This window comes from Rhineura floridana, chromosome 8, assembly GCF_030035675.1.
Source record: "Rhineura floridana isolate rRhiFlo1 chromosome 8, rRhiFlo1.hap2, whole genome shotgun sequence".
Taxonomy (NCBI): domain Eukaryota; kingdom Metazoa; phylum Chordata; class Lepidosauria; order Squamata; family Rhineuridae; genus Rhineura; species Rhineura floridana.
This window is the reverse complement of record NC_084487.1, coordinates 8,696,409-8,719,111: the sequence shown is the minus strand read 5'-3', so window position 1 is coordinate 8,719,111 and position 22,703 is coordinate 8,696,409. Positions and strand designations below refer to the sequence as shown.

Here is a 22,703-nt window from a genome sequence, read left to right as displayed (position 1 = left end):
AATAAATAAGAAGGAGTGATCGAGGCATAGTAATTGTGTCCTTCTGTTCCTTTAACGGATTCTGCTTTGGTTTCATTTGTTGCTTTGGGTTTAATTGAGAGTTTGTACACTAGATTTATTGTTATGAGCTTGTGGTGTAGAAATGAATAAAATAATAAAAAATGATAGATCAACTGCTGGGGCTGTGTCCACATGGCCACTTTCTCTCTTCTACCTTATAAAACGTGACTGAATTGCAGCCATTTCACTTGCCAGTTTTGAGACTGAAGCTTAGAACTGTTTACTCTACAGTAAGGTTAGAAGCTGGATTTCAAACAAATGATGTTACAGCAAAAGACTGAGGTTATTTCACGCACACCATGGCAAAAAGCCGTCAACGCTTCACAAAAGAAACTTTTATTGACAGAAATAAGTGTTGTCTTCAAAATATACTTTGTAGGAAAAATGCAACAATACTCTTTACAATCCAGTTCCTTGTTTAAAATTCCAGTGTATATCAGACTCCTGTTTCAGCGCAAGAAGAGTGCGCTGTGGAAGTTGTACAGTGCTTAAAAAGTAGCATTCAGACTCTTAATTACAATCGAAAAGGGCAACATGTTCGTTACAGTCCATTCAGATTACGAAAACACACATCACTTTGAGGACCTGCAAGGTGCAGTGGATAACCCAGTGGTTCTGGATGTGGGAGACCCAGATTCAAATCTCTGTTCAGGCCTAAAGGTCATGGTGTGGCTGTGGGCCGCCCCCCTTTCTCCCTCTTCTTAACCTGTTTCACCGCCTAATTTTAAATCAAAATGATACAAAAATTCTGGAGCAGCTCCTACACTATAAAGCGTGATAAAATAACCCAGTAAATTGCAACAACAGTAATAAAAGCCTGCAGGCAATTGGATGAATTAACAGTGTCCCCAAGTTGCTAGTCCCTTGGGAATGCCATGTTGAATGGGTAATTAACATTTTCTATTAGAATTCTCAGAATTTTAATTGGGTGGCGGTTGGTTTGTTCTATGCCTTAATCACACGTTTACATCTTCTATTTGCATAAGCTTTTGTGGGAGGTGGGTGGAGATGGTGGAGCAGTGGAGAAATGAATATTTTGGCACAGCACAGGATGGGGCTTCACCACTACTCCCAGGCTCTGCTGTGTTGCTGTTTCCATTGCTAAACTCAATTTAGCAAGCCCTGCTTCCTGTGCCACCATTAAGGCTCCCCATCATTTGCAGTGACATCACTCCAGACAAACAGGGAAAGCAGAGCAGCTAAATCAACCAGATAACGCAAATAGTCTTGGACTGAATTGTTGCCGATCTGGACTTAATCCTGCAAGTTGCTCACTCCATTCTTCTAAATAACCCTTCATCCAGTTGTCCGTGTTGAGGGAGAAACTTGAAAGTTATTGCACATTGAAGAAGAGTCGGCAGGGTTTGCTTGTTTTTCCTTTCAGATTGTCATCTGTCTCCAAGTGCTTATGGACTAGTCACTTTGGGGAAAGTCTATTTGCAATACTGGTGAATATTTTTGCATTTTGGCCCCCTGACCCAAGGTTCAGAAAGAGATGCAAATTTTTTTTGCTGTTTGAATAGGTCTACTCTACATTATATTAAAAGGAAGATTTTAATGTCAACCCCAGTCTCTTAACTTACAGCTGCAGAACCTGACAAACGGGCAAAGGGCTCTTTAATTCCTCTACCCATATTCCAGGTTCAACAGTAATGATGATGAAAAAGAGCCCTTTGCTCTTTGGCTGAATCCTTTGCCCTTATTGTGCATATTGGCCACCCACTCCCAAGTGCGGGCCCTGTAATAAAGAAGATTCTTGGGCCTCCTGATTTTGCAGAACTCCAGCTTCCATCAGCCCCTGCCAGCATGGCCAATGGTTAGGGATATGTTGAGATAGCAGTCCAGCAACATCTGGAGGGCCACAGGTCTCCCACCCTCTGCTCTACCAAAACCAGCAGTGGCTTGCTGGGGGGCACATGAGCTTTGACTTCTTTGTGGAGGAAAGGGCCCTGATGCCTTCACTGGAGGATGTGATAACCTGGGGGCTGCTACCTAGCTGCTGTGCGGGCACAGAGTGCCTGTGTGGGGAGCAGAATCTGACTGGGCTATTTTTAATGTGGCAGCATGTGCGCTTTGGAACTCCCTGGCTGTTGACATCAGCCTTCGCTGTTCTCTTTTCAGCACTTGCTTAAAACATTTTTGTTTAGGCAAGCCTATCCAGACATGTAGAATGCCGACATGTGTTTTAATCTCTTTTTGCTTACTGTTGATTTTAATTATCTTTTGAATGTTTGAAAATACCTGTTTTAACTGTCTTCTATTGATAATTTTAATTTGTGTTTTTGTATACAGCTTAGGTTTTATCACAATCAAGAGGCATATAAATGTTATAAAATACTGCTCCCCCCTCCCCGAGAGTGAGCAAGGTGCATAACAGCGTAGGTTGGCTCTTTGGGATCAGGGGGTACACTAGGGGCCACATCTGATCCCCCAAATTTTCAGCTGCCGAGCATGTCGATTAGACCTTGGTGTGAGCCAATAAGACAACGTTAATGCTCTTACAGTATTGCAGAATGCCAAAAAATACATTTTTAAAAATTCTATAGATCACCAGGGCACAAACACAAATCTCTCCGGTGTTTACTGATGGTGATAGGAAAATGTTATACTGAACTTATCTTTATGCTATGTAAAAGGAAAGTAATTTGACAGAAAATACCACAGTAGCTGGAATCTGTATCGGAACAACTTGGGTTGATATGAGAAGATGCAGGCAAAGAACGCTGTGAAATCTGAAAACTTGCTATCTCCCATGCCAAATTCAGTTGGGCCAATCAGAGATTTTTAATTTACAGATTCTAAATTTACATCCGCTGCCCTGAGAATCTGTTTGCAAGTGTGGCTTTGCTAACATTTGCAGTTGGGCATTCCTGTTCAAATGAATGGCTAGATGTCTACTGATTTTTGAGGGAGTGTTCAGAAGTTCTCTCTGACCTAAGACTTATATTTTTACCATCTGAATAGCTCTCACAAACCTGCTTTTTTAAAAAGGGAAACATCCAGTACTCCACCCATCCCATTGTCTCTTCAGAGATCCCAGCTGGAGGAAAATGAACGGGGTTAATTCATCAAAGGACATCGCATTGTATTTTATTAATGGGATTCTGGCATGCTTTATCTTATCCTTAATCTTTCTTTTCTGAATAGGGCTGAGCTGGACTCTCTTTTTTTCCAACCGTTTCCTTCTGAATTATTTATCTTGGCAGGCATGATGAGATGTTCTCTCAACACTTCCCTGTATTAAATGCGAAAGGAGACAGAAAGCCCACTGCGATGGGGTCAGAACCTTTGCAGGGCCGTTGGGCCGTTTGCTTCTGCCCTTGGCCCTTCTTAACGTGTTCTATAAAGTCCTAAAGAGCATCGCTTTCGATAACAGTGACATGCAATAAATAGGCTTCAATTAATTTGTCCTTTGGAACGCGATGCTTGTGGCTTAGAACTATGTGGTACGTTCCTTGTTGAAGGCAAAATCTGCAACCTGAAAAACACAGCAAGGCTGTGGGAGTTTGGGGCATTTAAACGGCATTGTCCACCTCCTTTGCCAAAATGGAAACAGCTTCCTCTGAAAAGTTTTGTTCTTTCTCGTTGAGGCTCAATCCCGCTTCATAGACAGGCGGCCTCTCCCTTTGCAAACAGCCTCCCACAGCAGTAGGCAAAGAAATGTCACACAGGTAGCTACAGTATAATATGTACATTTAAAAAAAATTGGGTTGGATTCGTAAACACTTTTTTTTTCAGAGTGGAAGTTCTGGGGACACTTCCAGCATTTCTGGTTTACTGCCAGTCCCCTGGCCCACGTCTGTCTCTCTGGATCTGACCCTTTCAAATGCAGCATGGGAGCCACTGGCTTTCCAATGTCACTTTCCCCAATGTCACTGTTTTACAATGGCCAGAAGCTATTTCAAGGGTGCCCCAGGCATGCATCTGCCCAAGTTTTACTTAAGAACATAAGAAGAGTCCTGCAGGATCAGAACAAAGGCCTATCTAGTCCAGCATCTTCTTCTCGTAAGGGGCCAGCCAGATGCCTCTAGGAAGCTCATAAATGGAGCTTCATTTTTATTTATTTATTATTTGATTTATATCCCGCCCTTCCTCCCAGCAGGAGATCTGAGGCCAGATCCCTCAGGCCAGTACCACAAACTACTTTTGAAAGTCTCCCTGATTTACAGAAGCAGCTTACCATGCGACAAAGGGGTGCCTTTCAGTTTTGAGTTAACCCCAACACGTCTCGGACTGCAATTTCCTCCTTGTGGCCTGCACCTCCAAAATGTTCCATACGAAAAGGCCATTCTTACAACTCGCTGGGTAGTTCTAGGGAGGTCTTAAACTTTTGTCACAGTGAGCTTTCGCAGAGGAAAAAAAATGTCTTGAAGTTCGCTGTGCTTAATTTACATAATTATATACCTGGATTCTAGTGAAGAAGTTTTCCATTAGGAAGCCAGCCCCCACGTCAGACCCACATGCAACTTTTCCTTCTCAAGCAGCACCTCTATGTTGGGCCAACTCAGCATCTTCACACCCTATGTGGCTCCTCTTATATACAATTAAACGGATTTATGGATTAACTATGCATGTCAAAGGCACAAATCCCCCACCCTTTTTTTTTTTTTAAAAAAAGGGCGGCTGTTTTAACCTGTATTGACTAAATATTGCTATAGCTATATAAAGAATTAAAAAATGTTATCACAGGAAATGCTCTTTGGGGGCAGATCGATACTCGTCCTTTTAGCTCAACACACACCTCCCCTTTTTTTCTGTTGCTGTTTAACCCTGGTCACTTTCAAAGTGAGCCTATAAAAACAGCTGTGAGTCTTGCCACTTTTGTCATGCACAAATCTCTTTTGCCACTTTCTGAAGTGGCATCAGTGGTCCAATGCTTCGATTGCAGCCCATGTGGGTCCTGCAAGGCTTTCTGTCGCCTTCCCCCACATATGACCTACCGGCAGAATGCAGAAATGAATCCTCCTTGCTTGACACATTTTCACTGCAAGTGCCAACTTCTCACATTCTGGACCTGGTGCCCTCAGCCCTGGCTAATTAATGGCAAGAAAGGCAACTGACCTTTCCAGCCTCTCCTAACCCATAACAATCCTCACCCTAGTGTTTTTAATGTGTGGAGAAAGCAAGCGGAGTCAAATACTCAGATCTGGGGAAGGGCGGGGAGAGTGACATAGTTTAGCTGTGCCCCATTGCCATATTCAGAGTTGTGCTCTGGAGCTAAATGTGTCCCAAGCTTGCGGAAGCTATCGTTCAAATTGTGTGCTGTTGACTATGCAGAAGATGAAAAATTTGCACACACATTTTAGTTTTTGCATGATGTACCCTGTTCCTGCTAACTGTGGGGAAGCACCGGTTTGTTACCTCCCTGCAAATAGCAGAACTTCTGCAATAACTTTGCCTTCTGAGATTTCACCAGGCACTCCTACCTTGTCCTCTGCAGCCATGAGGGCTAGAGTCTTGCCTCCTGTTAAAATGAGCAGAAGCTGCACAAGAGCTTTCCATGGGGTTGGGAAAGGTCAATAGCCCTGTGGGTTGTATCCTGTACATCCAGCCCTGGTCTTTATGGTCCCTCAGCATCCAGAAATGCTCCCTTTTTACCTATGAAAATATTGCTCAGTGGTGAACTCTCCTGTCTGTCCTAATCAATGCTTAAATAGGAGGCACTGTCTTTAATATATATATATATATATATATATATATATATATATACACACACACACACACACACACACACACACACACACACATACAATCTGCGTAGAAAGCCAATGGGATTTTAAAAAGACAAAAAAACAAGAATTTGGCCACAGTAGATGCCATTAAGATACCCTCTCGCCTAATAATTGCGATCTTTCTGCTCCTGCTTCTTCATGTCGGCACTTGTGGCTGCAGTTTTGAGTTTTCTGTATTTATTTGTTTTGCTTAGCATGAAGTTCATTCTCTCTTTCCTTTTTTTTTTTAAAAAAAAGTTATAAATGCGTGTCCTCTTCCTCTTCCAGATCCTCTTTCGTTAGGCTGTCCATGGGGACGATCCAGCTGTCTCCCAGCTCCCCATTCAGGTTGACTTTCTTCTCTTGCATTTCAGAGGAGGTCTCCATCACCTCTAGGGTCGGGTTGTCGTGGTAGCCGTTCTCCATCGTTTGAAGCTCTTCGGTCAGACGCTGCTGTAAAACACAACCAGGACTGAAAGGAGAGCTGGAACCAGACCAAAAAGGCTCACTTCCGCTCACAAGCTTGACTGTGACTCAAGGGTACCAGGACATGCCTGGCACATAAAAGATCCGAGGCGCAAATCCCGGCAATGTAATTTAAATAGGGGTTGGATGACAACTCCTATTCTCCCTGACCATTTGAGGGTGCTTGCTGGGGTTGATGGGAGTTGGGAGTCCAACAACATCTTGGCGGTGGTGGGGGACATTTTCCCCACCCCTGTCATAAGACAATGAAGCCTCTCTTGCTAGCTTTAGGCCTGTCGTAATTCTGCTTCTCCCCTCCATGAGAGGAAAAGCGTTTCCTAATGCCAACCTTGAAAAAGCAGGTTGTGTGTGGCAATGGTGCTTTTCTCTCTGAACCTGTCTGTTTCACCTAAGGATGGACACACCTTGGGCAATAGCTGGGTTTTGTATTTCCAAAGATGGAGGGCCAAGCAACGTACATTCCTCCTTCCCAGCAGCCCTTGGTGCAACTTGGAACCTATATGGCACCCAAGAGGGCCTCATCTGAGGGTCTGCTTCCTCCTCCCACATTCCACATGTGACCAAGGCACTATCTCCACCAGACAACTGAAGCACTCTTTTCCTGCTTTTAAACAGTCATGGCCTCCCCTCAAAGAATCCTGGAAAGTGTAGTTTGTTAAAGGCGCTGAGAGTTGTTATGAGGCTCTGATTCTCCTCACAGAACCACAATTCTCACAGTGGCTTAACAGTCAATCCCTCTTCCCAGGGAGCTGTCGCTCCATGAGGGGAACAAGGCTCTCCTAACAACGCTCAGCACCCTTAACTAACTGCAGCCACCGCCATTGTCTGAGGGAAGCCATGTCTGTTTCAAGCGGTACAAATGCAAAGCACAGATGGGGCCCAAATGACTGTGTCCTAATGGAGACTCCATAGCTTCACCATTCTTTCCCCATCCTTCTCCTAATTTCTTTGTTAATGATCTAGCCTGCTGAAGAGCTCTGGAGCACCCAGAAGCCTCCATGCCATTTTGTGGCACGTTGGTTGGCCTGATAAAAGGCATTGCCCTAATATGGATTCCGGAACTTTCCTTACAGGTCATCACGGCTGCCTTCACTTATGGTGTCCCTCTGAGCTGCTCGCTCATGCTGCCCTCTTATGGCCATCTGTGGTGATTGCAGGGAAAGTAGTTGGGGTCCCAAGTTTGTTCTGCCCTCCTGCTTTCCAGGTAAAAACAGTGTCCTCACAGCCTGTTCTAGAGGCTTCCGTTCTGTTCTTGTCCCGCTTGACCTTTTTGTACAGCCAGTCTCCCTCTCTCCTCCCATTCCTTCCGTGGCCTCTCTGATGCTGACCTCTGCTGGTTTCCTTCCTACCAAATCATCGTCATCATTATTTTATTTTACAGAATACAGAATCTGGTAGCCAGAGGAAGCGGAATGTCTTGTTCAACCGAGCAGAGGAATAAGAAATGGCCTCGGCTTCCCCTGAGCAGCTAGCCAGTGCCCTCTGGTGGCCAGAAATAGTGCATGAATAGCCAACAATGCAAGTTCCCACCGGGCAAGGCCCAGGTCCCCGAGCCCGAGCCCCTGCAGCCACCTCCCGACATAAACCATCACCACCACCACCTCCAGCAGAAGTCTGGGGAGCAGCAGTTGAGTGAGCCCGAGGACGTGGAGAGGAAGACAACGTTGAAACAGCAAACAGCTTCGCTGTAACAAATGCCTGTCGCCCTTCTGCCTCTCGGGAGCTGCCGCCCCCGCCAGCACCACCTCCTTTCTTGGCGGTGCCAATCATGATAATGTTATTTGTTATTCGTTGCCCAGAGTGACTGGTTAGCCAGCCAGATGGGCGACTAAGAAATCCAATAAATAAATAAATAAATATTTGTTATTTAAATGAATTTTTGTAAATTGTATTGCTTTTATAATAATTTTATTGTATTTTTATTCCTGTTTATTTTTCTTGTAAGCCGCCTTGAGGGCCTTTGGCCGAATGGCGGGGTATAAATAATAATAATAATAATAATAATAATAATAAAAGTTTATAGGGCAAGCCCTCACAAGGCGGCTTAGGACAGCAATGTCTAAAACGAATCAAGTAAGCAAACATGGAAGAAAAAGGGGCCTCGTAGCTCAGTGGTTGAGCATCTGCTTTGCATGAAGGTCGCAGGTTCAGTCCCCAGCAGCATCTCCAAACAGGGCTGGGAGAGTCGCCTGGGGAGCCGCTGTCTGTCAGTGTCGACAGCACTGAGCTAGATGGACCCAAGGTCAGACGTGGTATAAAGCAGCTTCCTACATTCCTGAGAACATCAGATAAAATCGTATACGAGGGACTAGCAATCAAATCAATTAAAAGGCTTAGGGGGAGGTGGAGAATCTTTTCTGGCCGGTGGGCCAGATCCTTATTACCCTGACAACCCTGGTAGGCCAAATTTGACAAGTAGTGGCTCCACCCACCAGTCAGTCACCTCCCACAAGACGCAGTAATGGCCACCAGCTTGGATGGCTTTAAAAGAAGATTAGACAAATTCATGGAGGACAGGGCTATCAATGGCTACTAGCCGTGATGGCTGTGCTCTGCCACCCTAGTCAGAGGCAGCATGCTTCTGAAAACCAGTTGCCGGAAGCCTCAGGAGGGGAGAGTGTTCTTGCACTCGGGTCCTGCTTGCGGGCTTCCCCCAGGCACCTGGTTGGCCACTGTGAGAACAGGATGCTGGACTAGATGGGCCACTGGCCTGATCCAGCAGGCTCTTCTTATGTTCTTATGTTCTTATGAAATCATTATGACATCAGGTTACGCTGCACTTTGAAGCCCTGATTGTTGGGACTTCAAAGTGCAGCACAGGGGCTGTTTGAAAGCCCTTTTGCACACAGCCCCACCCTGCTCTTTGAACGTCCAGTTTTCAGAGGTTCAACGGGCAGCATGGGGCTGTTAGGAAACCCTCGCGGGGGGGGGGAGAGGTTTCCACTGAAACCACTGTAAAAATGTCATACCTGGAACTCTCTCCCAGAGTGTCTGCAGCAGGGTTGCGAAACCTGTGGCCCTCCAGATGTTGCTGGGCTCCAGTTCCCATCAGCGCCAGACAGCACGGCCAGTGGGCAGGGATGATGGGAGTTGTGGCAACATCTAGAGGGCCAACGCTTCCCCATTCCTGCTTGACAGCTTTATTAAGAACATAAGAACATAAGGTGCCGCACTCATGAATAAACAGAATCTGTGAGTGGAAGGGTGAGGGTGAGGTCGAGGATGGGGGCACGGGCTTCTCTTCCCCTTCCACAAGTTGGCGCTCCCCATGCCATATAGAACCCTGGAAAATCCGTGAGTGGAATGCCTGACATACGGCCTGATGTTACTCTTTGCTCCAAATCCATCCTTGAAACCCACCAAGGTCTCCGAAGCCTTTGGCACCACCTTGCATGCCAAGGAGCCACCATTCCAGACAAGCCCATTTCTGGTTGGCCTTGAAGGTGAGCGCCATTGCAGAGCCTCTTCCCCGGGCCAGGAGAGGAACAGGAGAAGCAGAGGCCCAACACCCTTGCAGAATGCGGTGGGCTCATTGTGAAACTAGCCGTGGCTCAGTGGCCAAGCACCTGCTGGGCGTGCAAAAGGTCCCAGGTTCAACCCTTGGCATTTCTAGGCAGCGCTGGGAGAGAATCCTGCCTGAAATCCTGGAGTGCGACACCAGTCAGTGTAGGCCAGGGGTAGCCAATGTGGTGCCCTCCAACTCCCATCCGCCCCAACCAGCCCAGCTATCTGTTAGGTATGATGGGAACTGTACGCCAGCAACAGCTGGAGGGCACCATGTTGGCTACCCCTCTGCATAGGGAAGCTTCCTATGGTGCTGGGGGGGGGGGCTCCTCCTCTGTATCTGTTCCAATGCAGAGCCCAAGCCCTTGGGGCAAGGCACCTTCCACCTTCACTTGGAGGGGACAATTTCATCATGCCAGGGCCCTTTAGCATCAGCCTGCCCCAGGCCCCAGCACATGCACTCACTCTCCCCCTACCTACCTTTCCCTTGGTGAATGCTGCCCGTGCTGTGCGTGCATGCCTGCCATCAACTAAGTTGGCAGCTGAGGCTTCCCTAAGGGGCTGATGCCTCCGTCGCCATCTTGGTTGATGGCACTCGTGCGTGCTATGCGCACACATCCCTGCCATCAACCAAGATGGCGGCAGGGGCATCAGCCCCTTAGGGGAACCTCGGCCGCCATGTTGGTTGATGGCAGGCTTGTGCACGCAGCGCAACCGACATCTACGTCAAGGGAGAGGTAGGTGGGGCATGCAGGCGGGTGTTGCGGGCCTGCGCAGCAGTAGGAGGGGTTGCCTGGGAGCTCCCTATTGCAATCTGCAGCAGGAAAGGAATGCTACCCACCCACCTTAAGGAGGGGCCCTTCAGGGGCCCTCAGTCAGGGCCCAACCTGGCCACCTTCTGGCACCAGCCCTGAACTCCATGCTCCCCTAGACAAGCGCACCACCAAATGAAGTCAGTGGGGAAGACCCTGGGGGAAGGAACATGGGAGGCCCTGGCTTGGAACAGGCGTCTTAAGGACTGGGAGGTAACTGAGTCTGCAGAGAGGCGCATGTTCATGACCCACATTAAAGACCTGGCTACCTGGTCCTTCCTTTGGGAAATGCGCTGGTGACAGCAGCCATAGATAGCAGCTGCAAGGAGCAGGGAGGCCGCCATGCAGACAATGGTGATGATCAAGGGCATGCTGAAGCGGTCCTCCGTGTCGATGTCCATGGTTCTGCCACCGTGGGTGATGTTGTTCACTCCAAGCTGTCAAAGGAAAAAGGAAGATGGAGTGAATGGCTGGGGGCAAAGGAGTCATCACAGGACGTCAATCGGATTGTTGCAATGTACACTGTGTGGGGCTGCCTCTGAAGACCATTTGGAAACTTCAGTTAGCCCCAAAGTCCAGCAGCCAGATTACCGTCTGAGGTTCTGTTTAGAGCTTGTATAACCCCTGTCTTGAAAGAGCTGGACTTAACTCCCCAATATATGAAAGGCCACCTCCGTCGCCACTGACCTTGGGTGTTAAGGTTGGCAGAGGGGGCTCTCTAGGCAGTTACTTGGAAGTCTGGGGAGGGACAGTCTGTGAGAGGGCTTTCTCTGGGGCAGCCCCTAAATGGTGGAATTCCCACCTCACATCTAGCATCTATTTATTATTATTATTAATTATTATTATTATTATTATTATTATTATTAACATGCCCTTTACCAGCAGGGCCCAGGGTGGATTGCCACAATTAAAAATTTGGTATTAAAACAAATTAATTAAACAAATTAAAACCACAACAGTAGTTCCTGAAACCACACATCTCAGGTGTCAAAGGTAAGGGTAAAGAGGTGCGCCTTCAGTATGTACCAAAAACTGTATAGTGAAGGCACAGCTTGGAAAAGTTACTTTTTTGAACTACAACTCCCATCAGTCCCAGCCAGCATGGCGACTGGATTGGGCTGATGGGAGTTGTAGTTCAAAAAAAGTAACTTTTCCAAGCTGTGAAGGCTCCAGATGCACCTCCTTTGCTGCCGAAGTAACTCTTTGCCCTGGCCTTTCACAGTTAAGGAACATTTTGTTTTGTGGGGCACTAGTGTAGTGGCAAATTCAGAAGTGCTTCAGGATAGTCACAGCCCATCCTTGTTCCCCCTCCTTCTGGGTGGAGAATAAGATCCTTGATAATGCCTTCTTCCACAACAACAGACATCCCTAGGAACCAACAAGCATGAAAGAGGAGAGTGTTAGCACTGAGACGAGTCTTTTCAATGGCCAATTCACCACCTTTCACTCTGATTGGCTCCAATCGGCAGGAAACAACAAGGAAACATGTTAGAAGACTCTTCCCAGTGGCTAATACACTCCTCTTTTATGCTGATTGTCTTGTAGGATGCTGAAGACATAGGGACCCTACTCCCAAAAAAGTAAAGGGTCTAAGACCCCCTGAGACCCTGCATGACTACACCCCTGTTGTGGAGTCTGTCTCTTTTCCCGAATCTACACTTTTCAGTTTTGGTTGGTATAGTTGGTATGGTTTTCTTTGTAGGTTTGGTTTTACTTGTTTTTATAACTGTATATTATCGTAATTTGTCCTGGGACCTTATGGCGAAAGGTGGCCAAGGAATCTAAAAAATAAATAAAATATCACAAGCATGCACCAATCCTCTACTGCTGCTAGACCATGGATTGGGAGTGACATGTGCTTGTCTTGGTCGCCCATGTGCAGCCCTCTGCTACATGCGCCTTGAACTTCTGAAAAAGGGTTTCGACATTTTTCTTTGTCACTTTAAAGGCCTGATCCGGGGATGGGGACCTATTGCCCCCTCCACGTCTGCCCATGCCAACGGAGATTCTCAGGCTATTGAATCTTGGGCCCAATGCCACATTTCACACCCGGCATGTGGAATATATATTATTGTTATATTAAATTTGTATCCTGTGCTTCCTCCCAAAGGAGGAATACAATTCTATAATAAAAATACAATTAAAAATGAAATAACATATTTAAAACATTTGAAACCTTTGAGAACAGAGGCAACCAATCCTGGATAGGCCTGCTAAAACAGAATAGTATTCAGCCAGTGTCTAAAAGAGTAGAGGGATGGGGCCTGCCTAATGTCAACAGGCAGGGAGTTCCAAAGGACAAGTGCTGCCACACTAAAGCGATGACTCCCATGGAGGCTGTTGGCTCCCGATGTCAGTGGGGCAGTGAAGCTGCTCTGGGTTTTAGTCCAAACTTTCAAGGAGCTGTCCAGGGTGCTTCAGATCCTTGAAAGTTCCAGCTAAGACCTGGAGAGGATTCCACTGCCCCACGGACATGGAGTCACCAGCCGGCACTAGATGATTCCTTACAAATGCAGTATGGACAATTGAGCGGCAGTTGTGGAAGTTCTCCAGATCGAAGTGATCAAGTTGGCAGGTATGGGGCAAGGCGATCCCTTAAGTAAACGGTGATCCTTTAAATAATAGCCCCTTGCTGCGCTGTACACAGGTTGGAGCCCTTCCTTTGTAACCCAATCTGATGACGCTAAAGAAGAGTTGAAGGAGAGAAAGGCAGGGCCACATTTTTGCAAGAGCATTTATCCTGATTTCAGGCTGAGCACCTGACTCAGAAACTGAGATTAACTGAGGGGAGGTTTCCCTGCTGTCATTTCCCCCCCCCCCGTGCATTAAAAAAGTCCTTTAGTAGCTGCTCCTGCAATAAGCACATCAAGCCTCTCCACCCTGCTGCAGCATTCCCTGGACCAGAATGCAATGGGAAGAAACAGAGCGCGCCTTGTTCCTGATGCCTTCTGGCCCAGGCTACGCGGCTGGGGCATGCAGAGTAGAGACAGCCTACTTCGCTTGCTGAGTGAACAGCCATCTACAATGAGGTGTAGTGGTTAGAGCGTTGGACTAGAACCTGGGAGGCCAGGGTGTGAATCCCCACTTACTCCATGAAGCTCACTGGGTGATCTTGGGCCAGTAGCTGCCTCTCACCCTAACCTACCTCACAGGGCTGTTGCACAGATTGGGATTGGGAAGATGGCCGCGAGCTACTAAGGTCGAGATAATCTCTCCTCCATCCTAAAACAAAAAGTTTGTATTCTCCTTAGAACTTTTTAGAATTCAAATAAGTGCAAACAGAACTTATCTTATCTTAAACGAAGCATTTTAAACTCTCCTACCCTTACTGGAAATGGAATTGGAATTGTAAACTCCGGCATCTGCTCTTCAAACGCTATGTTGCTTATCTGATTCCTAGTAGTTGGATTCTTCCGGGAGTCGAGCCAAGTGTCTAATGAAGCTTATTGAAGAGACTAATGAAGCTTATTCTTTGGAGGACTGTGAACTAGTGAGAACTCTAAGAATTTAATTCTAAGAATCTGTTAGCTTTGCTGCTTTTAGGGTGGGGCAAACAAAGCTACTTTTAGTGTTGAAAATCACTTAACTGCTATCATGGTCCTAACAAGACAAAAATCCAAAGACTTAGGCATTATGCTGAATAATGAAGAGTGGATATTACCTGCCAGAAGGAAGCAAGCAAAAATAACGCAATACTACCACCCAAGGGCAAGTAGTCCAAGCATTGTTAAAAATATTCCTAAGGAGGAGAGCAATGATATAACACAATGTGAGAATACAATTAATAATTGGACTTTAACTAATTTTTCTCTCTGGCACCTAAATAACGATGACACTGGGCTATTAAATTTAGCTCAAGAACTGGAAGAGGCGGAGGAAGAACAAAATTCATTGCAATCCAGGCTTGAGCTTAATAATACAGCAGTAAGTACAGCTAGCTCAATGCCGCCACTTGAGTCCTCGTATTCTTATGAGGTATCTAGTTACAGCTTTTTGTCACCCTCTGTGCAACCAAAAGAGCCAAAAGTCCACGAGGTACCCAGTTTCTGCTCAGCACCTATGAATGAGAGTCGGTCTCAGCTGATGTCCAGTACATTATCTCAATTTCCCAGACCTATGGTCGAATCGGATTTATTGCCCTCAACAACCCTCATTATGCAACAAGGCGATGCTGACGAGAAGATCTCTATTAATAAAAAATTAACTCCTCTTAATGAAACTTGGAGCCAAGCGGTAACTCAATCGTTATCCTTGATCTCAAGATTTGTTGCGGAATCAAACTCTCTTATCACAACACTAATGCAATATTTTATTAAAAAAGATTTTAACATAAATGAAGAAAAAACAACACCCAAGACAATAACTCAAGCAACCCAGACAAAACGCAAAGATTTCTGCCACTTAGTGGGGAGAACGAGGAAGAAGAGATCTCCTATCACCAATCAAGTTAAGAAACCTAAAAACCTAAAATCGTCAAAAACCCGACACAAAAGTCACATGAATTTCAAAAGGCTGTTTAATTTAGCAGACACTTCAAATCTCAAAAATAAAAAATTGAAGAAGAAAAGGAAGAACAAGAATAGAAAAATTAAGGAGGCTAATTCCATTAGTCTGATGTCTGCTGTTCAAATGCCTGAGATGGACCAGATTTCTAGTAACAAGGAAAAAATGAGTCAGACTTGTCCAGAAATTATAACTCAACATGAAGAAGCAATGCTAGAAAAAAGCACATTCCAAGTCAATCAAAGTTATAAAGCCTGGAAACTGATTCTTAATCCGGCTAAAATAGCAATAATAAATTTTCTGAAACCCAAAGGTTATCTAACTCAACAAGAATGAAGATCCCATTTTTGGCATCTAATGGAAAACATTAAGCCCGATCTATTCAAGGTAGAGGATGTTGCCCGGGTTCAATATCTATTTTACAACTATACAAAGGCGAGAGCCATAGTTACGTTTCATAATAAAAACCTCGTAAGAAATTTGTATAAAAATAGACAATTGTTCTTAAACTATGATCTACTGATTTCAAGAGTTTTTGAGAACACCGCTCCCCCTTTGAGCCTTATTCCATCTCAAAATAAAACAACGAACACTCCAACTTTAAAAAGACAGGATCAAGCAACTCTCCGAGATACCATCCGCCAGGAGGTCGTATTATCACCTGTTAATGAGTCAAAAATATCTACCACAAATTTCCTTGATCATCATACCATTCAATGTCCAGAGACTGACACCAATTATGTGGTCAATGACTTCATACCAGAAGAATGCCATCTTCTAGAGACTTTTACACACTTATCGAAGGGGGCTCAATTGGAAATCACTAATAGATTGGAAAACCTATTGACTGACCTAAAAGAAAAAACAAAGACTTTGGAAATTAACGAACCAATACTGGACAGGTCAACTAATGTTGAACCTTGGAACATATCTAATGTCCTGACATACATTGATGCTTCGTTGCAGATCCCTAATGATTGGAAATCAGCTATTATTATTCCTATTCATAAAAAAGGCTCATTTTCTGACCCGGCCAACTATAGGACTATTAGCCTGCTTAACATAATCAGCAAGCTCTATGCTGCACATCTTTACAAGAAGCTTATAACCTGGATAGATCAAAATGACATCTTAGCACAAGAGCAAGCTGGTTTCCGCAGTGGTCGCTCCACAACGGATCATGCTCTTGTACTGCACCATCTTATAACTAAATACACCACCAGAAAAGGTAACGCCTTATATGTTGCGTTCATTGATCTAAAAATGGCATTTGATTCCGTATCCAGAATAAGACTTTGGGAGAAATTAAACAATCTAGGTATTGATAAACGTCTTCTAGCATTAATAAGGGGCCTATATGAAAATACATCACTCCAAGTTAGATGTTCCAACAAGGGACATCTTTCAAACCCTATTTACACCTTTAAAGGTGTAAAACAGGGTTGCTCTTTAGCGCCCCTGTTATTTGATATTTACATTAACGATGTTGTATCCAAGCTAGCTCCTATTGTGTCGCACCCTCCAAGGTTAGCTGGAACTCCGCGCTTTCTATTATTATACGCGGACGACATAGCTTTAATGTCTAGGACTCCCATCGGCTTAAAGCGTTTACTAGCCGCATTAACATCTTTCTGTTCTTCAGAATTTTTAACCATAAATCATGCAAAAACGAAAGTTATAGTCTTCTCCAAAAAGAAAACAAAACATCTCTGGCGTATTAATGGCCAGGCAGTTGAGCAGGTAAATAATTATAAATATCTAGGCATAACTTTTCAAGCCTCGGGATCCTTTCAGCTGCAGACTGGTGTAGCCGCTTTAAATCCAAAAAGATCTATGAAGGCATTAATGACCTTTTTCTATCAGAGAGGTGGCCAATCCTTCCCATCAGTTGTTAAAATATTTATGGCAAAAATTATTCCCCAATTGCTATACGGTTCTCAAATTTTCATCTCTGAGAAATTTTCGGCTCTGGAATCTATTCAAAACACTTTTATGAGAGCTGTTTTAGCTGTTTCTACCTGTATACCTAGTTTTATTTTGAGACTAGAAACGGGATTGCAATCTGTTGAATCACGCATTTGGGCCCTTAAAATAAATGCGTGGTTAAAACTGATTTTTGAGCGAAAAGGTTTTTCCCCTTTTATTTTAGTCGATGATTTTAATTCAATATGGGAAAAGCAGATTTTAGATAAAATAGCTAATTTGGGCTTCTCTGTCCCGATAATTCTAAAAATGGGCCTTGACACAGCCCGAGTGGTCATCTGGCAACACATCAAAGACATAGATTTCCAACACCATTTGATGCTTGTAAGAAAACATAGGTACAATCCTAGATGTTTTTCTCCCATGCCCTATCTAATGGATTTGACACTCCCTAAGTATCGAAGGGCTTTTACTCTGGTGAGGACGAATACTCTCCCCTCTGCCCTTTTAGAGGGCAAGTTTAATAAAGTCCCATACAGTGATAGAATTTGCCCTTGTGGCGAAGGTGAAACTGAAACCAATGTGCATGTTCTATTGAGATGCCCTTTTTATCGTGATCTAAGGCAACAGCTAATTTCCCCTATTTTAATTTCCTTCCCAGGTAGACCAGAATCCTTTTATGCTGATTATTTATTGGGAGATTACTCTCCACAAGTTACATATAAAGTCGCCAAATATATTGCGGCTTCTATTTCTTGTAGGAAGGTACAGGTCAAATGCTTGTAAAATCTTGATTGGATGTACTATTTCTAAATTGTATTGCATTTTATTGGTTTTTATTTTTTGTATTCTATGTATCTGGTCAATGACTGAAATAAATTATTGTTGTTGTTGTTGCACAGATAAAATGGGGAGAGAGCGAGCTGTGCATGCCACCTTGAGCCCCTTGCAGGAATGGTGGGATAGAAATGTAAAAAATAAATGAGGCTTTTTAAAAAGTTCTTATATACATAGATTCTCTCGCCCTCCCCTCTCCTTAGTTCACCTCATCTTCTAATTCCAATAATCAGTCCCCTCAAACTTCATGGAAGTGGATATTTTAAACAGACACAGGTAACACAAGATAGGCTGAAAAGACAGGCTCAGGGCTAAGTAAAACCCCCCTTGGGTTTTCTCTCTGTTTTCTAAGATATTTCACCTCATGCTCATCCCTTGTGGCCTCAAAGGGGAGAAGTCTGACATCTTGGCTGTTCTCGAACACCCCAAGGCCTCCACCCTTGACTGAGGGAGGCCCCAGCTACTTGAAAATGGAAATGGACTGCCTTCAAGTCAATCCCAACTTATGGGGACCCTACAAATAGGGTTTTCATGGTAAGCGGTATTCAGAGGGGGTTTACCATTTCCTTCCTCTGAGGCTGAGAGGCAGTGACTGGCCCCAGGTGAGCTTCATGGCTGTGTGGGGATTCGAACCCTGGTCTCCCAGGTCATAGTCCAACACCACGCCCCATGGAAGAAGGTCTTCTCCCCTAGGTAATCCCCCCTTGCTTTCCCCAACCCTGGCTGCTGGGGAACAAGCCCCCCACACGCGCACCATCTCACAACCGCTGTTGTTAGGGGGAGGGTGGCTATACGGGCAACTCCTAAGCCTTTTTGGCACCCTTGGTAGATCACGCTCAGCCAAGCCTCCTCCACTTTGGCCTGACAGAGCTCGAGTGGCTGTCCTTGAACCTGGTTGGCGAAGGCCTGCAAGCCTGGTTGCCGAGCAACAGTTGACTAGGCCTACGTATGAGCTTTAGCTTCCATTGTCAGTCTGTGGAGCAGCAACTGCAGCTTTATTGTAATGCAGGAAAAGGCCATAGCTCAGTGGTGGAGCATCTGCTTTGCATGCAGAAGGTCCCAGGTTCAATCCCCAGCATCTCCAGGTAGGGCTGGGAATGTCCCCTGCCTGAAACTTTGAAGACCCACTGCCAATCAGCGTACACAATACTGAGCTAGGTGGACCAATGCTCTGACTCAGTGTAAGGCAGCATCTTCCTATGTCCCTTTAGCTCGGGTAGAGCACCTGCCTTTCATGCAGAAGGTGCCAGGTTCAATCTCCAGACAGGATTCCCTGTCTGAAACTCTGGAGAGCTGCTACCGGTCAGTGTAGACATCAGTGAGATAGATAGACCAATGGTGTTGCTTGCTATAAAGTGGCTTCCTATGTCATTCCTGGCTGTTCTGTGTTGATTCATGCAACCTTATGCATTGTTGCAAAATTTCAGGCTATGGACCTGGTGGGATAGGAGTGTTCCCCAACTCCCAAGCTCATTCCTGAAGGTCTTTATTCCCGATCATGGCAGGAATATCTACCTATCATCATTCCATTGCTGATTTCAAGTTTTGGGTTTTAGAAAAAATAGAAAAAATAAATGGGGAAAGTAATCAGGTCTTACTAAGGAAATGTCATGGATTCTGGATTTTAAAACGATGACCTCTAGTGGCCTTAATGAGGAGCTAGAATTTCTTCCTTTTTTATGAAATTCAGAAGATATCCAGGTTCCCTTACATGATCTCTACCTTCAGCGGTCTGTGATCAAGTAATTCTTAAGTGGTTTTACGGTCTTCATGTTCTTCAGTGTGTGTGTATATATATATATATATATATAATATGTACAGGCCTCATTGACTCTTTTCTGAGGAGTTTGCATCGGTGAAAGCAGTTTGCTATTTGGAGATACTTCTTGCCAGCCTTTACTGTAAGTGGAAAGATTGTTTATAGATAGATTTTACATGTATGATTTCATTTTATATGCTTGTGGAAGTAAATTTGTCCCTGCCTTTTTATCTACAGCCCCTGATGAAGGCCTAAATATACAGAGGCTGAAACTTGTTGGGCTTGGATTACAAATAAACACTTATTTTTCTAGCATTTTCATTTTCTTTCCTCCTATTGCCCCAAGAATATCTACCCCTCAACTCACTGAAGCGTTGAATTCCCACGCATAGCTTAGATGACTCTTAAGGAACGGGGCTTTCTTGAACATCCTCTCCCACAGCCCCCTTACCTTTTCCAGTTCTCCTTTCTTGACTGCCAGAGATTCAAAGAGCTCCTCAGGCACAGAGTTTGCTAATGGAAGGAAACAGGGGGCGGCAGGGGAGAAAAGAAACACTATTACTTTTGGACAGTAGTGTAGTGGCAAATTCAGAAGTGCAGGGTCCCTTTATGACAGTCAGGCCATGCCCCCTTCTAAGGTTACACAATAAAACGAGCTTTCAGTCTCTTACTTTGCATAGAGTTCTGTTGAACAATGAATGCAAGATGAGGGTATGGCTTTCTGAGGTTCAGCAAGAAGGCGGCAATGATAGCTTCTAGAAGACTGGAAACAAAGCCCTATGAGGAGAGGCTGAAAGAACTGGGCATGTTTAGCCTGGAGAAGACTGAGGGGAGATATGATAGCACTCTTCAAGTACATGAAAGGTTGTCTCATAGAGGAGGGCCGGGATCGCTTCTCAATCATCCCAGAGTGCAGGACACGGAATAATGGGCTCAAGTTGCAGGAAGCCAGATTTCAGCTGAATATATCAGGTCAGGAAAAACATCTAACTGTTAGAGAGGCATGACAATGGAACCAATTACCTAGGGAGGTGGTGGGCTCTCCAATACTGGAGGCCTTCAAGAACCAGCTGGACAGCCACCTGTCAAGTATTTATTATTTATGTCTTTGATTTATATCCCACCCATCCTCCTAGTAGGAGCGCAGGGCGGCAAACAAAAGCACTAAAAACTCTTTAAAACATCATAAAAACACTTCAAAATATATTAAAACACAACAACTGTTAAAAACATACTAAAACAAAAAAGTGCTTTAAGTTGGATTCCAGCACTGAGCAGGGGGTTGGATTCGATGACCTTATAGACCCCTTCCAACTCTGTGATTCTAGGCTGGCCCTTTTTTCCGTGAATCACAGAAGGTTCTTGCTTCTGCAGTTAACCCATATCTACTCAGAGTCCTTATATTAGTTCACCTAAGCTCACAGGTTTCCAACAGCAGCTGTCAAAAGTAGAAGTGGATTATAGAGACCTCACCCAAGGATTCTTGGGAGGCAGAAGAAATGTTCTAATTGGAAGTCAGACTTCAGACAGCAGGATATTCTTCTAATAAATGCTATTCATTCATATCTTGCACACTACAAGTATTAAAATGCCTTAGCCATCATAACAGAAACAGAAATAAGGATACAAATCAGCAAGAAAGAAGCTGCTGTATACACTCATTTAACATCAAAGTATAAAGCCTTGAAGGTACAATGTAGATTAAAATAGATGAAAGGACTGAGTTAGAACTCAAAGTCTTGTTACAGAGTCCACATTACAAAGTATATGGAAATGCATGTGTAATACATCTCACCCATCAGATTACATAGATGGAATCAATATTCCTGCAGACCTTCTTCGAACTACCTTCAGCTGGAGATGGGTGCGAATCCTAGAATGGCTTGGCTTTTTATATGCTTATTAGAAAGGGGCAGTTTCCCATGGCCTTATCAGCTGCCTTCTCTAAGATGCCTTTTCACAGAACTTTTCACTGTTTAGCAATATGCATGCTATAAAACCAGCAAACTACATAAGCAATACCAGCAATAATAAGTACTTTTTAAGCCTATGTGGGACCAAGCCCATTACACTCTTCTCAGTGGCTCATGTTCCCCTTTCGTTATGATTGGCTTGTAGGATGCTGGAGATATAGGGAAGTAAGGGGTCTACACACACACGAATCCAGATGATTACAATCCTGCTTTTTGGGTTGTCCGTGAAAGGTCTATCCCATGGGAAGATGTGAAAATTGTGTGGAATAGGTACATGCACAGCCCCAATGTCCTTTTTCTCTTTATGGTTGGACAAAGTGATGGAGGCTTCAGAGGTTGTGTTCCCCCAACCTGGGGTGGGGCTTTGACTGGTCTGGGCCAATGGGGCTTCCTCAATTGGATTCATCACCCCTTCTAATAGCAAACTCAGATGGTGAGTGCCAAAACGACTGCCATTGAACCAGGGCCGCTGAAACACCAGGAAGGTATCAGAATGTTTGGTGGAACTCCAAAATTTGCAGGAGTACAAAATTCTTTGGGGGAACCAAGAGGCCACCCCTCCCAAATACCAACAAGGACTGAGCATGCTCAGTGTTCACAGATTGCTAAGTATATGTTGAGAAGACAAAAAAAATGAGGGGTGTGGGTAGGGTGAATGAATGGAATGGAGAATCCTGGGAAATGGCACGAGTAACTGGAATTCTGAACAGGAGCATTCCACATGGCAACATTTTGTTACAGGCCACATTTTTTATTTTAATACAGACAAACTCACCAACTGTCACTCAGAGGCAAGGAATATATTTTCTTAACATTGCATGATCTCCCCTTCCATTATATTTCATGTAGCTGATAGACACATTATGTAGAATCCTAGGATAGTGGATTTGGAAGGGGCCTATAAGGCAATCAAGTCCAACCCCTGCTCATTGCAGGAACTGAAATTAAAGCATACCCAACAGGTGGATGTCCAGCTGCCTCTTGAATGCCTCCAGTGTTGGAGAGGTCATTGGTTTCATTGTTGTACCACACTTTCCTGATATTCAGTCGAAATCTGGCTTCCTGCAACTTGAATCTGATCCAGGTTTTTCCCCATGTCCTGAATTCTGGGACGATTGAGACAAGATCCTGGCTC

At 44.7% G+C, this 22,703-nt stretch overlaps 1 protein-coding gene across 1 annotated transcript in view; it reads right to left on the bottom strand.

The window, feature by feature from the left end:
* Window positions 1-375: 375 nt before the first annotated feature.
* The window catches only part of PODXL (podocalyxin like), a 125,964-nt gene continuing 103,636 nt past the window's right edge, over window positions 376-22,703 (bottom strand). Inside the window, exons 6-8 of the mRNA XM_061638103.1 lie at window positions 20,047-20,108; window positions 10,843-11,010; window positions 376-6,224 (exon numbers count right to left, since the gene is read on the bottom strand). Of these exons, the coding sequence (XP_061494087.1) occupies window positions 6,030-6,224; window positions 10,843-11,010; window positions 20,047-20,108 (425 nt within the window). The 3' untranslated portion in view covers window positions 376-6,029. The remainder of the gene's footprint in view (window positions 6,225-10,842; window positions 11,011-20,046; window positions 20,109-22,703) is intronic.